At 45.9% G+C, this 17,822-nt stretch overlaps 1 protein-coding gene and 1 non-coding gene across 2 annotated transcripts; both read left to right on the top strand.

Annotated features, from left to right (window-relative positions):
• Positions 1-790: 790 nt before the first annotated feature.
• nsd1b (nuclear receptor binding SET domain protein 1b) lies at positions 791-17,527 on the top strand. Its single transcript, XM_028421133.1, has 24 exons — positions 791-1,220; positions 2,796-3,697; positions 6,725-6,869; positions 7,165-7,334; positions 7,466-10,295; positions 10,513-10,625; positions 10,748-11,012; positions 11,090-11,190; positions 11,266-11,305; positions 11,397-11,629; positions 11,706-11,843; positions 12,167-12,290; positions 12,404-12,604; positions 12,698-12,877; positions 13,121-13,277; positions 13,362-13,567; positions 13,647-13,759; positions 14,086-14,232; positions 14,512-14,634; positions 14,723-14,839; positions 15,528-15,669; positions 15,758-15,864; positions 15,946-16,147; positions 16,252-17,527. Exons 2-24 carry the CDS (start codon positions 2,813-2,815, stop codon positions 17,013-17,015), a joined length of 7,503 nt encoding a protein of 2,500 aa, XP_028276934.1. The 5' UTR covers positions 791-1,220; positions 2,796-2,812; the 3' UTR covers positions 17,016-17,527.
• Positions 4,821-4,902, top strand: trnas-gcu (transfer RNA serine (anticodon GCU)). Its single transcript has one exon. It is a non-coding gene; the product is annotated as a tRNA-Ser (tRNA).
• Positions 17,528-17,822: the final 295 nt, after the last annotated feature.

The raw sequence follows: 17,822 nt of genomic DNA, 5'->3' as shown, positions 1-17,822 counted from the left end.
TGCGCTGCTGCGGGGCTGCCGATGCGCGGCGCTGTTCTGCGCTGCGCAGCCCCGCAGCAGGCCCTGTCCTGTCTGCCTGCCTGCCTGCCTGTCTCTCTCTCTCTCTCTCTCTGTCTCCTGTCTGTCTCTGCTAAAACCAAACCGCACAAACAAACAGAAAAAACGCATCCTAAATCCGCCGCGTTTCCTCCTTCAGGGTGAAACTGGTGTGAAGTGTGTGTGTGTGTGTGTGTGGCTGCAGAAAAAAACACACTCGTGTTGTTTCCGTGGGCTCAGCGATGACCCCATCGCGGTGTGTGCTGCTTTCATTTCACTTCATAAATAAACCCACCCAGAGTCTTGTCTTCATGAGAGGATCTGTTTTTGTGGCCGTGTCGGTTATAAACGCCGCTTCCCACATCGCCACTCGGTGTGTGTGTGGAGTGGTGTGTGTGTGTTTGATCGGGTATTTTTACACCTGAAACACCCCCTCCTTGCCTGCCTGTTCTGTCCTCACTTCCATATCGTCTCCAAAACCCCTTTTTCTTTGGAGCTTCCCTCCACCACACCACCAAAACAACTGAAGCCTCGCATGTCTCAGCGGCCGAGGTGTCTCACCCATCCGTGGCTGACCGTGACGTGTGTGTGTGTTCCGTTCATGTGAACAAAAAAACTGGAAGAAAAACCCACACGGTCGACGGTTAAAGTCCTATTAACTGTTGTGGGTTTTGCTGTCAGACGTGCGTTTGACACACACACACACACACACACACCAGAGGATTGTGCTCCAGTCCCCCCCGTGTCGTGGCTGAAACGCTCACAGACAGTGACTTTGGAGACATAACATGTAAAGAAAATGTTGCTTCCGTGGCAGGACTCAAAGAAACAGCTCCACAGCTCAGGAGAGGAGCGCTTTCAGCCTCTGCTTCTCCGTGGCTGGCTGAACTTTATATCGAACATATATTAACACTTCGTGGCCTGTTTTTTTTTTTTTCCTCCTCTTAAGACTGGAGGACTCCATTTTGAAGGGACCGGGTGTGCAGCCACAACAGACTACACTGCAAATCGTCTCAGGAAAGGAAACCCATTTGTGTTTTTTTTTCCGGGTAGCCTGCTGCTGCTTCTGCTGCTTCTGCTGCTGCTGCTGCACCATTTCAGACGTGGTGGCAGACATTTCTTTTGATTTTTCTCGTCTCATGTCCAGGCGCAAGTGTCCTGTCCAAGTGCGTCCCCGGATGGAGGTGAAGAAGATGCCAATTGTTGGCACAAGTTTGGCATGTGACATGTCATTGGTTTAGGTTAATAATTGCTGCTTGTAATTAAGTAGAGGGGCGGGGCGATATTTTTTGTGCGTTTTCTGGCGGTTGTCAGCTCAGATTTTAACCATTTTTCTCTCCTTAAAGGGAGATTTATGGCCCCCTTCTGTGCTCCTTGCTGTGGACCGGCTTGGGGAGGGAGGTAGTGGTGACGACTGGCAGTGCGCACAGCAGAAAGAGAGAGAGAGAGAGCCTGACTTTCAAGGGGCAGGCAGGAAATAAGCAAACATCTACACAGACAGGGAATTATAAAGTTGTAGTTATCACAAAGCAGGAGGGGGGGAAGAGCCGCCGGAGGAGCACAACACGCCTGAATTTCTATTCCAGGGGCCGCTGGACCAGGCGTTAGCGCATGTAGAGAGGAGGAGGAGGGTGGTGGAGGAGGAGGGAGGTGGTGGTGGTGGTGGTGGTGGCGGTGGGGGGGGAGAGAGAGTGAGTACGTTTCACAGGATCCAGGCCTAGTAGTATTGCCGCCGGGACTCTCCTCATCCGCTTTCAAAAAATTGGAAATTGGCACATTTAAACGCCAAAATGAGCAGATTGAGGGTCATTTTTGCGGTGACCGACACCGGAATGGTAAGATTCTCGCGACAGATCCCGTGTCATGTGGCGTTTTATCCGTGATTTTGTTGTTTGATGCACATAGCCTGCATCTGTCGGAGGGAAGCCTGTGGAAGTGTGTGTCAGTATGTGTGTGTCACTGTGTGTGTATGTGAACTTGTTGTGTGTCGCCGTCTTTGCATGTTATGTGGCGTTTGTGTGCAAGCAGTGAGACACGAATGACAGACACCACACTTACACATGCAGCTGTACACACCTATACACACACACACACACACACACACAGAGTCACTCATCACACGCGCGTGCGCGTCACAGACACACACGCGTGGGTCCATTTTAATTTGTGCTTTCAGCGCCGGCGTGTTAAAAACGTGGGGTTGATTTTATTTTAACATGACGCATAATAATAATAATAATCATGTTACTGGCATGCTGTACGCATGTGTGTGAGTTTACAGGCTGACCTTATCGCTCTTGATGTCATTTTCATCATATCGCGATAACATTCCTAAAAGGATTTACAGCTCGGCTGCGGTGTTTGCGCACAGAATCTCCCAAAATGTCACATTAGGTCGACGTGCTCGTCGTCAGTGAGTTTGTTTACGGTCTCATTTTGACACCATATGATGGCAGGTTGTGTTGTCTTATCGGATCTGATGTCTGAGCTGTGCTTTTACCTAAAAATATCTCATTGCCAGCTGCCTGGGATAAGTTTGGATAAGCTGCAGCAATATTAGCATAATTCATTCAATGATAGGAAGACTGTAGAAACATGTGGTCAAGATCATCTAGTTTCTAATTGAAATGTTAGTGTGAGATCATAGAAAACACCATAAAATTCTCACCAGAGCCTTTAAAGCATTATTAAGGTGTCTTATAGTGAAATGTTCATGTGTATGAATTCTCCTTATTGATCATTTTCCTTTTGTATTTTAGGGAGGGATCATGCCAGCATGAGTGGGCCTTACCTTGGCCCTGGCAGGGAGACTCACCAGTCCAGCTGCCCTTTGACCCCTGGCTGTGACCTCTCTGCCCTTTCCTGTCCCTCCAGACGCCATGACCACAGGACTGGCCTAACCATGTCTGCCGTCACCTCCTCCCTCAAGCATGCATCTGTGTATGGGTTCACACAACGGGACCACTCCTCCTCCCCCTCCTCTTCGTCCTCCTACAGTCCCCTCAGGAGGCTGCAGCATCTCACCACCATGGTCAGCCAGCCTGACCTGGTCCTTCCATTGAGAGAGCCTGAGAGTAGCTGGGAGTGGGGGGCATCCAAGAAGGAGAGGGGGAAGGTGGAGAGGAACTCCTGGGCTGATTGCTCCAGCAGCAGAGATTATTCTGGCACTCACATTACAAGCAGAGAGGAGAGCTGTGCTAGCTCTTCTGCTAGACAGAAACAACCTGAAGTTCAAACAGGAAGTAGAGACACACCTTCAGCCAATCGCATTGAGTCTGTTGCTCCAGAGAAAAAGACAGATGGTTGTTTCTCAGGCCCACCTAGCCCGGCCTTCTCTCTCGATAGCAACAGCCCCTTCGCTAATGGCTTACTCCACTTTGAGTCCTCTTTGTTTGAGGATGATGACAACGACGATGAGCAAGGGAACACATCACCCATCGATAGCATACAGGACAAACATGAGGGAATGGGGAACGCTCTGCAGTCCGCTTCTGGAGACTTAGGCCGGAACTGTAAGGATGTTACCCCATCCTCAACCAAGGTTGTGACCCGCTCCCAGTCCTCAGGTCAGCGCAGGAGATACTGGGATGGCTCAGAGGACGAGTGGGAAAGCGACACTGACCTGCTCCTATTTGAAGATAGCCTCTCAAGGCCTTCAATGGCAAGTTTTACCCCGACACAGTAACATTTTTGAAGGTTATTTTATAGTAATAATAACATTGCACAGATACAGATGACATGGTTGTCATGTATGTCATGTATTATGAAGCTTTCTATAAAGCTTATGAGGATTTGAGTCTGTGAGGAGAATTAAAGGGAGAGTGGAGGAGAGATAAACATGAAACTTACATGCTGCATGAGGTGAAATGGAGGGCGCAAGTCAATGGATACCTGATACCTTGATTTGGTCATCAAGTTAGTCTTCAGATCCAGCTGTGGAAGAGTCTGCAACATACTCCAAAGAGGCAGTAAATTACTTTATTTGTCTTCATACTCCTTCTTTGAGTCACAAGAAAACACAGAGAAAAGGTTCCAGACATTGTCTGATAAATATCAGTTTTTTTCTTAAATAATTTGGCATACTTTTAATGACACCTACTTTCAAAAATATATTCAATATACATTGGCTAAAGACCAGAAGCCATAGACCAGAGGATTCAGTGAGTTAGTTGTGGGGCTACAGCTAACTCACTGAATCCTCTGTACTTCCTGTCTACATCTCCAAAAGCACTATGGTAACTGCTGTTTTAAATAGAAAAATGTATTATGGCCAGAGCTGAATGTTTGTTTTGTTTCTGCCAGTCATCAGGTGTGTGACCTGAAAAGCATTTTTCCACCAGCTTTTACCAAGTAGTGAGATCACTGACAGTCAGAAGCTGTGGGCGAAGCTTCTGTGACGTCACACATAGGTTTTTGAAGCATTGGTCTGAGTCTTTGGGACAGTCCAACCAGCGCCATGTTGACAGTGTGCCAAAACTCCAAATACAGATCAAAAACATGAGTGGAGCTGAGGTGGATGGGCAGTTGATACGACACCTATCTGTCACTCAAAGTGCTGGAATTTTAGGTGCTAGTATAATAAAAGTTGTGAAGGGAACTTCTTTGGTACCAAGCTGTAAACATGTTTCTGCTGTAAAGTTGGCATTAACATGGGAGCCTTTGGGGGTTGACTAGCTTTTGGAGCTAGTGCCTAGTGACTACCGCTTGAACTGCAACTTTTAGATTGCAGATTCAACACAGACATGGTACATGGCGGACAGTGGGAACGGCTATTTATAGTGTCAGACGAGGTGGCCGAGTGGTTAAGGCGATGGACTGCTAATCCATTGTGCTCTGCACGCGTGGGTTCGAATCCCATCCTCGTCGATTCCTTTATGCATGTTGTATTTATAGGTGCAGGACTTCATCATAATCTGTACTCTGTACTTCACCTTTATTAATTCATGTATGTATTTCTGGTAATGTCTGACTGTGCCATTACAGTTCAGTTGTACATTCTCGGGCAAGTTAGGAATCTACTCTGCAACACACAGAACTAAATTGTGCATCACTATCTTTACTGCAACCAGTGACTCACTGAACTTGCACAATTATAGATTATCATCTACATATACAAACTAAAGGATTAAACAATATGTCTCTCTATACAGGCCACCATGGCCACTATGAAAAGTCCCAACCAGGGTTACATCATAGCAGCAGCCAGTATCGGCCCTCTGGGCAGTCCCGCTACATGCCAGTCATAACTCAGGCCAGCTCATGTAACCACCAGTCTACTCACCCCTGCTCTCATTCACACAAAGGATACAGTAGGGGTACTAGGTTGTATTATTGTTTCTGCTGTGGTGTGTTTTTAAACAAGCTAAAATGACATACCAGAAAAAGCCAATAGAGATTATTGTTGTTTAGGAACTGAAACCTGTGACACTTCAGGTAATAAAGTTTACACACAAGTCCAGATTTTGTTTTTTAAAAAGAACCCAATCAAACAAATTAAACAAAACATATTTCACTTTGTCATTAAATAATATAATCTAATGGTACATATGTGAGAGGCAAAAAGGATGTAAACAGGGTCACAGATTATCTTTCTGTATCATCTGTGACCACTTGTGCAGCAATAACAACTACCGTACTAAGGTCATCTAAAAGGGTTTAGGGGAATTTTAGCCCATTCTTCAGTACAGAACAGTTTCATTCTGAGATGTTAGGGGTTTCCTCATGATGTGTTTGTTTCAGGGGCTTCCACAACATATACTATGTTCTTCTTTAACCATTCTTTTGTAAGATGACTTGTGTGGTTGTTGTTGTCTTGCTGCATGACCCACGATTAATATTTGCCACTTATCGATTACGGCGATTAGTGCCTCGTCATGATGACGCAATTTTGTGTGCGACGTACTCTCACCATCACCCGCAAGCAATTTTTTTTTGCCAATATCGCCCAACCCTAGTTGAAATCACTGGTATAGTCAGAATCTGTTGTTCCATTAATGCTGGCAAACCATCCTGGTTCAGATGCAGCAAAACAGGCTCAAACCATGATACTACTACCACCCACCATCATGCATACATATATACTACTGTCCACAGATATTTTTCTCAGCAGCCCTCTGGGTTCTCCACATGAGCTTTAGCAAGCTGCAGGTGGGCAGTGGTGTTCTTTCTGGAGAGCACTGGACAGCCCTGCCTTGCACACCATGGTTGTTCAGTGTTCTCCTGATGGTGGATTCATGAACATTAACATTAGGCCTTTAGCTGCTTAGCGGTCACCCTGACTCCCTTTGTAACCTTGCAGCCTGTGTTACAGGACTTGTTTTTGGAGTAATCTTTGATAATAGACCACTCCTGGGGAGAGGATAACGGAGGACTTGAGTTTCCTCCATTTGTACACAATCTGTCTATCTGTGGATTTGTGGAGTCCAAATTGTTATAGCAGTATCAACGTATGTATGATTGGCCACAAATAAACTGATAATTTGGCCACAAATAAACTGATAATCATTAAGGGTTTTGATTGGGTTTTCTTTTTTTTTTCACTGTCAGGACTTGTCTGATGTTTTTGGTTGCATTTATGCAGGGCTTCTAAAGGGTTCACGAACTTTGAAGAAGAACTGTGTGTTCTATCATGTGTACTGATAAATCAGCTTTATAAATGATTTTTTTCCCTTTATATTTCTGTTGGCAGCAGCTGAACAGCCTCAAGAAAAAGTCTTTACCACCTGTCAAGTTTGTGGAGGGTGAAGTTGTTTGGGCAAAGTTCAGCCGGAGACCTTGGTGGCCCTGTGAAGTGATTGTTGACCCCACACAGGGAATCTATCACAGAGTGAAAGGTAGGTCAGAGACAGCCTTGACGTAACAGACTCTTTACAACTCACAGATCCATTATAGACGGGATAACTTGTAATAGTGTGGTCCTTAGTTAATTGACAACCTGTCTGCCTGCTTATGTAACCACAGTGAAGGGGTACTGAATGTTTACATCAACCTGGTACCAAAGTGCAAATTCTAATGACTAAAAACAAGCTCAGGCTGGAGCCATTTTCTACCATGTTTTGCTTAGTGTTATGCACTCTGGAGTTGATGATGCCCCTGTTGAGTGAGGCTAACATTTTGTTTTTCTGTCAGAACCCAGTGACCGGCCCTGTTGGCTCTACCATGTCAGGACCTTTGGGGAACCTGTGGAGCAGATTTGGGTGGATGAAAAATCAACTCACCCTTTCCATGGAGGCTTTGAGTTTGAACAGCTCCACCTGCTGCGCCGGAGGGGGAAGCAAAGGGAGCAGAACAAATGCACTGTGATTGTTATTTTTATATAACTGACTACATAACTAATGATTTTTTTTCTGTAAAATTATGAATTTAATTCAATGTTCCCCATGTGCATGTGCATCAAAAAACTTGCTGTGTTTCTTTTATCTGTCTGCAGATTGCGAAGCGTTTTCAGGACTCATGGAAATCCAGTGTAGCAGAAGCTGAATCTGTTCTACCTGAGAGACCCAGATTGGCTTCCTGTGTTTCTTCGTCCCTAGATGATACCTTCCAAGACAGTTCCACATCAGAGAAAGATCACAAGGCCCAGCTGACATTTTCTTCCTCCCACTCCCCAATATCCACCCTTCCGGAGACATCGCACATAAGTAATGGATACATTTCTACCCCAGCAATTTCAATCCCAGTTACAACTCCAACAAAGACAAGCACTTTAAAGAAATCGTCCAGCAAGAAGAAACAGAGTAAATCATCAAGTAGTAGGCACTCTAAAAAGGCATCGAGGAATAGCCCTGACCAGTCAGATAGAGACAATGGAGAATGTCCGTATTCCGACCTAGACTCTGTCCCCAAGATTTTATGTCCTAAAGCACTTGAACGTCAAGCTAAGATGATTCAGACTCAGACATCTGTTGCAGTCGTCAAAGAAGTGAAAAAGCAGCCTGAGATTCAGAGCGGTCTTTGGTTTAGCAAATCAGGCAAAGAGAGACGACCTAAAACAACCAGTCCAATGCCAGACCGCACGCTCTTTAGTAAGATACCCTGTAAGAAGAAGAACTCCTCGATTGTTAGTAAAAAGATGCTGGTTTCTGGTGCCTCCTCCTCTTCCTCCAGTGACCAGTCAGGGGTGTCAGACAAGCACCCCAAGGCCGCAGAAACCAACCTGCCACCTGAACAGTCAGGACATTTGAAGAGCAAAAACACAGCAGCTGCTAACAGGCCTTTTGGTCCTGCTGATCAGAAGTCTGTGACGTCTGCTGAGAGTAGACAGTCAGCTGCTAGTTCAGTGGACACGGTTGCTGTTCCTGTACCATCTAGACAGTTAGGTATCGCAGATGTTAAAAAGACCTTAGAGCCAAAAGTGATAGTCAGCTTAAATGATCAGTCCAAGGATTTAGAGAGTGTCAACCATTCAGAAATGACTGCCACTAAAAAAAGTTCTGAAAAAAGTTCTCACCAAGAAAAAGAAAGCAACAAGTCTTCAACAGTGGCCAGGTTACAAGATAAAACCGACTCAGCACGGTTAGAAAAGCAAACAAATCTGGTGTCTAAGTGTAGGCTCCCCTTTGTTAAGTTAGTACGCAAGGACATAAGGGATAAGAAGTTTCTAGATGCCTATATAAGTATTCGTTCCACCGATCTACCTGAATGCACAAAGAAAGAGAAAACACCAGACATTAATGCAGCTCAAACATCCCCTAAACAATCAGACTGGACAGAAGGCTCAGCAACTTCCTCCATAAGCAGCCAGACAGTCAGCTCAGAGTCCATAAAGTTCTCAGTTAAAAAGTTAAAAGCAATCAGTGGGTCTGGTACACTTCGGCTCTCATCAGAATCATTTGATAATAACGTTGTGGCCTCCAGTGTGTCTGTTGATGAGTCAGGTAGCCCAGAGGAAGAGAGAATCCCAGTTTCCAGCAAAGTGACTCACTCATCCTCTGACCAGACCTGTGACCAAAGAATCACAGCTCACAGTGCAGCTGCTCCGTCTCCTCCCAAGCATGGGAAATCAGTAACTAAGAATGATCTTGTAGCTGAAGGCCCACCATCAGAGAAATCTAAGAAAGCAGTCCACAAATCAAAACCTGATCTAGATGAAGTGAATGAAGTCCTGTGTGAGCAGCCTGCTCACCTCCCAGCTAGTAATCGGCTGATGACTCGAGCACTGAAGGCCATGCATGAGGTGCAGCAGAAAAAGAAGCGTGAAAAAGCCAAAAGGAAATCTGTACAGAAACAACTCCTGAATTCAATCAGAAAAGCTGAGGCGGCCAAACTGGATGTTTGCACTAAAACGAAATCTCGTTATCGGGACAATAATGAGCCTGATCAGGACACTGTATCTAGCACCCCTCCTTTAAGTTTGTCTGATTCAAATACCTTTGAAAGTGATGTCAAGAGTGAAGATGAAGACTTGTCAATATCATCAACTCCACCAATGGACTTCATACCCCTTACTGCGGTAAAGGCAAAGAAGGAAGATCACTCCTCCGACATGTGTTCCTCATCTTCACCTTCCTCTCCATTTTCTTTCATAAACACCTTTAAGAACTTGGAGGAGGTCTCCTTTCAGTCCCTCACGAATGAAAACGGTGGTAAACCGGTCTCATTCAAGCCAGATGCAAACTACAAGTTCAGCACGTTCCTCATGATGCTGAAAGACCTGCACGACACTAGAGAGCGGGATGGGGCACCATTAGAGCTAGAGATTGGACCGCCAAGCGCACATGTTAAGGCAGAGCCCTTAGTGATGCCCAGTGAGTCTGCACCCGCATCACTAGATCAACAAACTGAATACGTTCTTAGGAGTCCAGAGAAAACTACAGTCGCACACAGTGATAACGGCACAAGTCAGACATCCAAGAGGCCCTATCATAGGCGGGGCAGCTCTGCCGGTCTGAAAAAGAAAGCCAACCGCAAAGTGCCTTGTCGTCCTGCCAGGTCCGGACCTGGTTACCCTGGCCTGGATTCCTCCTCCTCTATCGGAATGACATCCATGCCAACAATGGACTCTTCATTAAGAGTTCTAGGCAGCTGGGAGAGGAGGCAGGCTGAAGGTGGTGAGGCAGTGTTTGCAGCAAACAAAGAGGAGGAGGAGGAGCAAAGGTGGAGCAGAGTCACAGAGAATCTACAGATCATGGTGCCTTTGGAGCAAAGGGAGTGTGACACTACGCTGTGTTTAGAACAGCCAAATGGCCTTGTTGCAGACTGCACTAAGAGTAGCACAAGCTTGACGCACAACGCTGAAGGAGGCGATATGGCTCCAGCAGGTAAGGACAGACGGAAAGGTGTTGAAATAGTTTATAGACATTTAGGTAGATGTTTTTCGTTACTACAAGCATGCTGTAAATTTGTGGACTCAAGAGCCTGATCAACGTATTGACCTGGCAAAGTTGGCCTATTTGGAATATGCTACTCCCATCAAATTTTTCAAGTAGGTAGCTCAGTAAGTGGCAGTTTGATCTTCGTTTCTTCCATCTTTCTCAGCTCATAAACGAATACGAAAACCAAGCAAGAGGCTGATTGAATGGACTGAAGAGTACGACCAGATTTTCTCCACCAGGAAGAAAACCAAAAAGCCTCTCCAGTCAAATGGAAAGGTAAAAATCATACAAAGTAAGCTCTGTTGTAATTTCATAATTACGTACTGCGACATCATAGCATGTCAGTAAGCAGCCGGTACAACAACTACAGGCGATACTCATGCAGTTTGTATTTACAGGCCACTCAACCCATTACCTCCATGTCTGAAACCTCGGAGTCGGAAAAGAGCAGCCTGCCCGCACACCACCACACATCCTTGAATTTGCTTCCGGAAGTACAAACACCGCCTCCTGAAGAAGTCACAGCAACGGTGCCCTCTGAGCTACAAATTCCCAGCACTGAAAACACGCCTCCCCCAGATGCACCGGTGCTCTCCATCGATACATTAACCCCACCACCAGAGGCTGAACCTTCGCTGCCAGAAGGCCTCGTCAGCAGCAGTGGTAGGGCAGCATTTAAATCTTGCCTGCACTCAGAAACACACAGTTTTTGCCAACTGTCTATGATGTTTGATTATTAGGAAACACTCCTGTGCTGGAGAAGAAGAGGAAGAGGAAACCCACACAGAAGATCTTGGAGTACTGTCTGGAGGCCGAGGCATCAACTGGCCTAAAGAAGAAGGTACATCCACATCTGTCGTGTGTACGTTAATGTAAATGTAACATTAATACTTTCTGATGTTTCTCTTTGTCACAGATCAAAACACTAAAGACTTCCAGTCCTGCTCCGCAGTCTGGTCAGTGAGTCATTTAAGTACACTTATTTGAACAGATCACTGTGTATGTGAAAATATAATTTACATTGTTTTTCAAATGTGTTTTATGCAGATGCTACGCCACCATCTTTGAAATCAAAGAGCAAACTTACACTTAAACTGTCCACCTCTGCACTGACACCAGCGTCAGAGGTTCCCACCTGTGAACCCATACACACCAATCAGACCAGTGACAGCCCTCCAGCACCATCCACCCCACCCAAACCAGGACACGTGGAGACAGCACTGACAGACACTGATGACGACATTAAAGATCAGGAGGTTAAAAAGGACGCAGAGTCAGAGGTCAGCCATTTTTTTTGTTACAGTCAACTGTTTCTCTGTTGTTCATAACTTGGTGACAGCGATTGTTTCCTTTCAGGGTGAACCAACCAGCCTTGATCACAGCTTCTCCTCCATGAAGGATGAGTTGTCGCTGTGTGATGACTCGCTGTTGCCCACAAGGAAGATCATCGGGGACCGAGGAGGGCCGGCCTCCATGAAGGAGAACATATGTCAGGTCAGTTTTTTTTTTTTAGTTTTGATAGAGTTTATATCCTGAGAGATTTCTCTGGCATTTTGTAACTGGATGAGACTTGGGTCCACCAGGGGGAACATCCAGAGTCTCTGGCTACAAAGAGAACTAAAGGGTTTTCGGGCACAGCTGACAAACGTCTTCTGCTCCCCTGACACCCAACATGTTGACAAGTTGTTGACATTCTCACTTAAACCATGCACTTGCTTTTCGTAACCTATACCGTGATTTTGTGTTTCAGTATGTTTCATTTAGATGCGTCTGTCCTTCAGTGGGCATTTAATGTAAGAAAGTATTTTTGGTCTCAGGTGTGTGAGAAGACGGGGGAGCTCCTGCTCTGTGAAGGTCAGTGTTGTGGAGCATTCCATCTGCCCTGTATCTCTCTGGCTGAGGCGCCGAAGGGGAAGTTTGTCTGTCCTGAGTGCAAATCAGGTGCGTCTGTGGTAAAGCTTGACCCCTACAAATCATAAAAAAGATGGATTCTACAGACATTTTTGTAGATCCTGCAGCTGCAGGAGTGAATTTGACTTTATACCTCTGTCCAGGTATCCATACTTGCTTTGTGTGCAAAAAGCGTAGTGAGGATGTGCGGCGCTGCATGATTCCTGTGTGTGGGAAGTTCTATCATGGCGAGTGTATCGCCAGCTATGCCCCAACTGCACCTGTCAACCGAGGCTTCCGCTGTTCCATCCATGTCTGCCTCACCTGCTTCATCGCTAACCCCAACAGCTCGTCCATCTCTAAAGGTAAAAACACTCACAAACACTGTGGTTATCTGCATGGTGCTTATGACTGTCTGACATTCTCTTGTATCTGTGTGTGTGTGTGTGTGTCCGTAGGCCGCCTAGTACGGTGTGTGCGTTGCCCAGTAGCCTATCACGCTACAGACTTCTGCATGGCTGCAGGCAGCGTTGTGCTCTCCAACAACAGCATCGTCTGTCCTAATCATTTCACTCCTCGTCGTGGGGTCAAGAACCACGAACACGTCAACGTCAGCTGGTGCTTTGTCTGCACTGAAGGTACCAAAAGTGATTCTATCATTTTTATTTTACTAAAGGTAGTGGAAACAATCAAGTTTCTTTCTAATTCTTAAAAGATAAAAACAGTGAAAGATTTTATTATAAGATATTATGTGTGTTTGGTTTGGTCCCTACCACCTCCACCACCAAAACAATAAGCTAAAGATGCTAACCACAGCTAGCCAACAAAAACATAGGCACTCTTTAACAGGTAACATCTTAATTCCTCCTCCTGGCCTCCAGGGGGCAGCCTGCTGTGCTGTGAGTCCTGTCCTGCCGCCTTTCACCGGGAGTGTCTGAACATCGAGATGCCTAAAGGCAGCTGGTACTGCAACGACTGCAAGGCCGGGAAGAAACCTCGCTACAAGGACATTGTGTGGGTAAAGGTCGGACGCTACAGGTCAGTGATGAGCCAGTGACTATGTGTTTTCCTTTACTTTGCATTGTGTGTTCTTCATGTGTGTTGTATTTCTTCTCTTTAAAGGTGGTGGCCAGCAGAAGTTAGCCATCCAAAAACAATCCCGGAGAACATCCAGCGAATGAGGCACGATGTCGGCGAGTTCCCTGTTCACTTTTTTGGCTCCAATGATTACTTGTGGACTTACCAAGCCAGAGTCTTCCCTTATATGGACGTGGATGCTAACAGCAAAGAGAAGATGGGGAAAGGTGTTGATGCTACGTATAAAAAAGGTGAAATTTATTTTTGTGATTCAGAATGTGAAGTTTTAATCTGTGACGATGCTGAGCGTCTGTTAATGTCTCTCGTCAGCTTTGGATGAGGCGGCGCTGCGATTTCGTGAGCTGCAGGCAGAGAAGGAGCTGCGGCAGCTTCAAGAGGACCGAAAGAATGACAGGAAACCACCTCCATACAAACACATTAAGGTCAGAATGGTGTTGTGTCTTTGTTTAGTGCTAAAATGCTTCATACTGCAGGATTCTTCAAAAGTGAAGTGCGGTCTGTAATTATAGCTTTAGCTACAAAGCTCAAAGCTTGATTTTTTTTTTCCAAGGTTCACTGAAATCCTTCCAGCTGGCTGCAGTGGAAGTGGAACACCTTGACGTAACAGCTGCTGTCCAGCATTTGAAAGCTGTGGTCCTCTTTATTTATTCAGTGTATTATACTGATTTTTTTCAAGACAAAGGGGGGGGAATGTGGAGTAAGTGTAACTCATACTTAAATGTGCTGAGATTTATATGTACATTTCCAGGTGAATCGACCAATAGGAAAGGTTCAGATCTTCACAGCTGACCTATCAGAGATTCCACGCTGCAACTGCAAGGCGTCAGACGAGAGCCCATGTGGGATGGACTCTGAATGCATCAACCGCATGCTGCTGTATGAATGTCACCCACAGGTATCCAAACACTTCAATTGGTCTGTGAAGAACACCTCATTTTGTCTTCAGCATGACCAAAGCTTGATCTCTGCTGTACCTAATTAATACACATGCCTCACCTGCACACTGGCTTTAATCATATTGTAATACTATGATCAACCATTTTGTGATATACAGTGTGCAACATGGTGTAAATGTCCAATGGTTTGTGTAAGAGCTTCCACAGAGAGCTCTGTGTGTTGTTATAGAAACAGGTGGCGGGTTTTGTGGTCAATAATCGACAGTATGAACTTGCAGGTTTGTCCAGCAGGCGAGCGATGCCTCAACCAGGCGTTTACCAAGCGACAGTACAGCCAAGTGGAGATCTTCAGGACGCTGTCTCGAGGGTGGGGGCTCCGCTGTGTCCATGACATTAAGAAGGTCAGCTGCAGAGATGATGTGTGCACTTCGCTGCAGAAATCCAATCAGAAGTGTGTCTGTCTAAATGTTCAATGTGTTTTTCTGTCAGGGTCATTTTATTAGTGAGTATGTCGGGGAGGTGATTGACGAGGAGGACTGCAGGTCAAGGATCAGACATGCCCAGGAGAACGACATCTGTAATTTCTACATGTTAACTCTAGACAAGGTACAGCTCAGTGTGTTTCTGCTTGTTTGCTTGGTTGATTCTGTAGCCTTTCACTATAGAGACAGACAGAAGGATTTATTATGTTTACAAACACAACAAATGAATACAAATGTAGGTTTTTTCCTGTTGTAAGCAGAGTGTTTTTTAGACTTCAGAGATGCTTGACAGGACCACCCAGAAAACAATTAGACCCAATCCAGACTATAGTCCACCTGAACGGCAAGTTTTAAATGTTAAAGGTAGGAGCTTTTGAAAACCCAGTGAGAGTCAGCCAGATTTTGAAAGTAAACACACGCCCCTTTCTCTCGGAGCTCACCCCGAAGCCACGCCTCCCAATCACATGGACGCACATTACCTGAAGACGAGCTGCGGTCTGTGACTTCGGCCATCATGCACGTACCTCTCTGGTGCGTGCAGAGCAGGAAGAGAGTGACAACCAGCCAATACTCCGTGCAGGGTCCACCCGGAGGATTGGCTGATGTTTTTAGCGTTTTATAGCTTCCACAGATGATTCATATTCTTCGTTTTAAAGTGAAACTGCCGAACTAATCGGTTGCTATCGGATTGTAAAGAGAAGTTACACTAATTTAACAAAAAGTGCATCAGAATGAAATCTCTTACCCTACCTTAACATTATGTACGGTAGTACTGTATTCTCTATACACACAAAAATATGTTTGTTTGTTAGGACCGCATCATTGATGCTGGGCCAAAGGGGAACGAGGCTCGCTTCATGAATCACTGCTGTCAGCCAAACTGTGAGACTCAGAAGTGGACTGTGTGTGGGGACACGAGGGTGGGACTGTTCGCTCTTGTTGACATCTCTGCAGGTAGGCTGCTTCTTTTAGATTCGAAAATATAAACAGCCCTAATTAACACCTGCAGCAGCCCGACTCACTTCTGTCTTTATCCATTCAGGCACAGAGCTCACCTTCAACTACAACCTCGAGTGTTTGGGAAATGGTAAGACAGTGTGTAAATGCGGAGCACCAAACTGCAGCGGCTTCTTGGGTGTCAGGCCAAAGGTGAGGAGAGTGACACAAAATGTAGTGATTCCACTCAGCTTGATATGTCGTTAAACGCTCGTATCATCATCGTCTGTCCAGAACAATCCTCCATCTGAGGACAAAGGTCGCAAGCTGAAGAGGAAAGGCCACGGCAGGAAGAAGAGCAAGGCGGTGTTGACCAAAGAAAGAGAGGACGAGTGCTTCAGCTGCGGAGACGGAGGCCAGATGGTTTCCTGTAAGAAACCCGGCTGTCCCAAAGTTTACCATGCCGACTGCCTAAACCTCACCAAGAGGCCTGCGGGTCAGTGAATGTTTGCTACACAACCTCAAGTACTAAATTGTACTGTAATAGTAGTAGAGTTTATTATAAGTATCAATAAATAAATGTTTGCGTCCTTGTTGTAGGTCGCTGGGAATGTCCATGGCATCAGTGTGACATATGTGGAAAGGAGGCAGCGTCCTTCTGCGAGATGTGTCCAAGTTCCTACTGCTGCCAGCACCGGGATGGCCTGCTCTTCATCTCCAAACTGGACGGAAAGCTGTGCTGCAGTGAACACGACCCCTGTGGACCTGAGCCGCTGGAACCAGGGGAGATTCGAGAGTACACGCCTCAACCCAGAGCCCTCACCTCGGGGCTGGGCATGGCCGTCATCCCGCCTGCTACCTCCAGTAACACCACCACTAGTGTGAACGTGACCACTAAGAAAGCCCAGAAAACCGGCAGTGGCAACAGTGGTGGTGGCGGCAGCGGCAGCGGCGTGTGTGCTTCCGAGTCATTTCCTGCTTTTTCCATCCCAGTGCCCATCACTATTCCTGTGGCTGCTCCGGCCGCCTCGCCTCCCCAGAGCAGCTCCGATCCTCCCAGCAGCCCGCACGTGTTCGATCTCCCGCACTACTCGCCTATCTCCTCTTATGAAGAGGAGAGGGACGTTTTAGAGGACGATGAGGAGGAGCTGCTGGCAGAAGAGGAGGAGGAGGAAGAGGATGAGTTAGTGGATGATGGTGATGGAGGGAGGCAGAAATCAGACACTAATGATGATGATGATGATGATGATGGAGACATGGAGGGGCTGGAATACCTGGAGCTCAAAGATGAAGAGGAGGAGGAGGAGGAGGATGATGAGGACGAAGAGGAGGAGGAGGAGGAGGAGGAGGAGGAAGAGGAGTAATGCATTTACAGTCACTATATTGTGGGGAAACGTGTGGTGTGTATTCAGTCATCAGGTGGATGTATGGAGGGATGATTAGGTCAAAACTAAACCCAGAAAACATAAATAAACTGTGACATTTATAAATAAAAACTAAACAACAACAGTACTGTATAGATTTATATAAATAGATTTAATCATGTTCAACAGTTTCACAGTTTATTTATGCTTATAGTTCACTTCCTGACCTCGTTACACACCGGTGTATGCACCTTCAGGTTGAAGAAAACTATCTGACAGTCTCTGGTTTTCTGCCCTGCTGGTTCTATTCGGTGGGTAGTTTATGTGTCATACGAACACTTTGCTTAGTTGGAGATGGTTGTGTTACACTTGAAAACACTACAGTGTGCACTGCTTTTCAAACGTTTGGGGTCACTTGGAAATGTCTTTTTTTTTCAATGAAGATAACATTAAAGTAATCAGACATACAGTCTGGACACTGTTAATGTGGTAAATGACTATTCTAGTTAGAAAAGGCTGATTTTTAATGGAATATATACAAAGGTATACAGAGGCCCTTTCCCAGCAGCCATCACTCCTGTGTTCTAATGGAACATTGTGTTAGCTAATCATGTTAAAAAGGCTAATTGATGATTAGAAAACTCCTGTGAAATGATGTCAGCACAGCTGAACTGTTCTGTTGATCAGAGACGCTGTAGAACTGGCCTGGTGACCCCAGACTGTTGAACGGTAGTGTAGCTTCCAGTTAGGGTGAGTTTAGGCCATGTGGACCAACAGCTGCACCCAGCCTGGGACGGCTGCTGGCTC

This window comes from Parambassis ranga, chromosome 14 (genome assembly GCF_900634625.1).
Source record: "Parambassis ranga chromosome 14, fParRan2.1, whole genome shotgun sequence".
In the NCBI taxonomy this organism is placed as follows: domain Eukaryota; kingdom Metazoa; phylum Chordata; class Actinopteri; family Ambassidae; genus Parambassis; species Parambassis ranga.
The sequence above is the reverse complement of the archived record's forward strand: the minus strand, read 5'-3'. Positions and strand labels throughout refer to the sequence as shown.